We start from the raw sequence: 2,999 nt of genomic DNA, 5'->3' as shown, positions 1-2,999 counted from the left end.
GCTGGCTCACACTAACTCAGCTTAGAGGGAACACTGCTCACAGTTGAGTGGTGAAGAAGGAAATCCCATTCAGAATGTGAGCTAAAGGAGGTACAGCTCCATGCAGCAGTTTGTAACATAAAGTGCTCAGAGCAGGTTGAAAAACGAGTGACGTGCCGATGTCTTACGAAGGTTCTTCAGCAATCACTCAGTAGACCAGTGTTCCCTCTAAGCTGAGTGAGTGTGAGCTAGCTCACAGTTTTATAGCCTCCGGCTCACACATTTCCGTCTTAGCTCAGGAAGGGATGGCTCCAGAGCAAACGAATTTATGCAGCGGCCAAATCGCTCGCTCACAACTTTAATGCCAGTAGCTCACCAAGTAGAATTTTTGCTCACAGGACTCCACAGCTTAGAGGGAACATTGCAGTAGACCCAAAGATCCTTCTTCCTGTGCTTCTCTGATTCAACTAGGCAATCTTCTTTAAAGTCACACGCTTTAAAAAAAAAAATTCAGAGAGACTGCAGGCTGTGCTAGCGGGAAGTCGTAAGAAGCCCCCTTTTCACGCTGCCATTTTTAAAAATTAGTTTCTTTAACATCTGCCTTCCAGGAGACATGAACCTAGAAGAGTATTTCGCAAGAACTGGCTACAAAGGCTCTCTCGAAAAACGCGATCTGGCCACCCTCACGGCCATCTTCCAGCACCACATACGAGCCGTCCCGTTCGAAAACCTCAGCATCCATTGCGGGGAAACCATTACTTTGGATCTGGCTCAAGTCTATACCAAAATCGTCAAGAAAAGGCGCGGAGGCTGGTGTATGGAGAACAACCAGCTCTTGTCGTGGGTTTTGAAGACCTTGGGGTACAACACGACCATTTTGGGAGCCTACGTTTACAACCCGCAGCTGAACGTCTATGCCACTCACATGACCCATCTTATCGTGAAGGTGGTCGTGGAGGGCGCAGCCTACATTGTAGATGCTGGCTTTGGTGTCTCCTACCAAATGTGGCAACCGATGGAGTTGGTGTCTGGCAAAGACCAGCCGCAGACCCCCGGGATATTTCGCTTCACCGAAGACAATGGCATTTGGTACTATGAGAAAATCAGAAGGAAGCAATATATTCCCAACCAAAGCTTCTCCAATTCGGATCTGTTGGAGAAGAGAGAGCGCAGAAACATCTATTTGTTCAGCCTCGAGCCCCGGAAAGTGGAAGATTTTCAGTTCCAATGCTCCTACCTCCAGACCTCCCCGGAATCCTTGTTTACAAAGAAATCCATTTGCACCCTCCAAACGGCTGACGGATTCCGAGCTCTGATCGGGTGGACACTGTCCGAGACCACCTACAACTACAAGGAGGACATGGATCTGGTGGAATTTGCCACCCTGACAGACGAAGAGGTGGAAAAAACGCTGCAGGAGAAATTCAACATCAGTCTGGAGAACAAACTCGTTCCTGTCAACATCAAAGGCATTTATACAATCTAACGAGGAGGAGAAAGGTTTTTGCAAAATGGCCTAAACCGCCGCTACAAGATTCAATCCAGCCTTCAATAAATGACAATAGAAAAAACAAAGCTCTAAAATAAAGAAAAAGTTAAAACCGCCAACACGCTGATCACAATCTGCACAATGTGATAGTTGTTTATTGTGTTTTCAATGGCATTGACAACTTCGTAGATAAAAGCCGACAAGCCCGCTGAAACAAGGTAACGTTCGTTTTGAGTGATGGATTTCAGACGGATTCCAGCCCTTAAGCAGTGAAGACTACATTTCATATCCCATTACCTTTCCTTGAAGACAGAGCACGTGCTCTGACGTGCACCCTGAAAAATCTTGTATGGATAGGCTATCCCTCAAGACTCATTTGCTTTTAAATATGTTAAGTATAAATGGGAGCAATTCACACAGGCCCCATCCCTCACGTACCTGCAAACAGCCTGTGTGGTTGGTATGGCTGCCAACCTCCAGGTGAGGCCTGGCGATCTCCTGGATTCACAACTGGTCTCCAGATGACAGAGAACAATTCCCCTGGAGAAAATAGCTGCTTTGGAGGGTGGACTCTATGGCATTATACCCTGCTGAGGTCCCTCCCCCCACTCCCAATTCTCCAGGAATTCCCCAGCCCAAAGCTGGCAACCCCAATGGTTGGGCTTTGACTTAAAGGAAAATATATCCCTCTAAAAGAATCAAGTTAGCTGCCAATAGAAGGCAAGGATAAATTAAAAACGACATGGTCTTAGCTTAAGCAAGGCTAGGGTTCCCTTGTTCCTAAAAATCAAATGCTGATGTTCTTTTACTGGACTGTGTACATGGGTCAAAAAGGGAAAGCTTTAAAATACCTTAATAAAGTATACTGATCTCAGATCCATGAAGGCGCATGCTTTGGATAAACGTGGCATTTAATGGAGTGAGTGAGGGACGAGTATCCTCCTTGAAGGCTTTATCTGCAAAATATGGATGACAACTGATAAAATTTTAATTACCCAGCCCAATATTTGCAGAGGCTTTTTGCTTGAGTCTCCATTTAGCTCTCTTCACATCTCCATCGGCCACTTTTGAGCCACGCTTCCAACACCCATTCTAATGAAGCAGCAGCACACGGCTCCGTATTTTTCCTCTTTCGTTCTTCAATGAGCTGTTATTTAAAATTATTGTTTAAAAATTCTCCAGCGCTATCAGAAAATGTTCTGCTTTACAGATTTGGCATTTGTATATGTGACGTATAGCCTTACAAGCTTCTATTTGGGAGGGGGGGGCAGGTTTCTAGTCCTTTACTGAGATTTGCGTATTTTTGGCTGCCAATGACTTGGAACGTGGGCTGCCAAGACCCAGTCTTTGCAACAAAATAAATAAGCAGATAAATAAAGTCAAATCACAAACATTAAGAGGCATGTGTCTCAATTTCATAAAACACTTTAAAAGTGTGTAATGCCGGCAATGCAAACCATCTGAACCACAGCAGCAACTTCCAACTATTCATTCACAGTTTTTATAAAATGATGTCCTGGAAAGAAATTAA

The 2,999-nt window shown here is 44.8% G+C and overlaps 1 protein-coding gene across 1 annotated transcript; it reads left to right on the top strand.

Moving 5' to 3' along the window:
- The first annotated feature begins 592 nt into the window (after nucleotides 1-592).
- On the top strand, nucleotides 593-1,465 carry NAT1 (N-acetyltransferase 1 (arylamine N-acetyltransferase)). Its single transcript, XM_015410547.1, has one exon. The coding sequence runs from the start codon at nucleotides 593-595 to the stop codon at nucleotides 1,463-1,465; it is 873 nt and encodes a 290-aa protein (XP_015266033.1).
- The last annotated feature ends 1,534 nt before the right edge of the window (nucleotides 1,466-2,999 follow it).

This window comes from Gekko japonicus, unplaced genomic scaffold, assembly GCF_001447785.1.
Source record: "Gekko japonicus isolate JY-2015 unplaced genomic scaffold, Gekko_japonicus_V1.1 scaffold2908, whole genome shotgun sequence".
In the NCBI taxonomy this organism is placed as follows: domain Eukaryota; kingdom Metazoa; phylum Chordata; class Lepidosauria; order Squamata; family Gekkonidae; genus Gekko; species Gekko japonicus.
Note: the sequence above shows the minus strand (reverse complement) of the source record. Positions and strands in the feature narration are given on the sequence as shown.

Bases quoted from the DNA above. Each gene is read 5' to 3' on its own strand.
- NAT1 (XM_015410547.1), top strand. From the start codon at position 593: ATGAACCTAGAAGAGTATTTCGCAAGAACTGGCTACAAAGGCTCTCTC.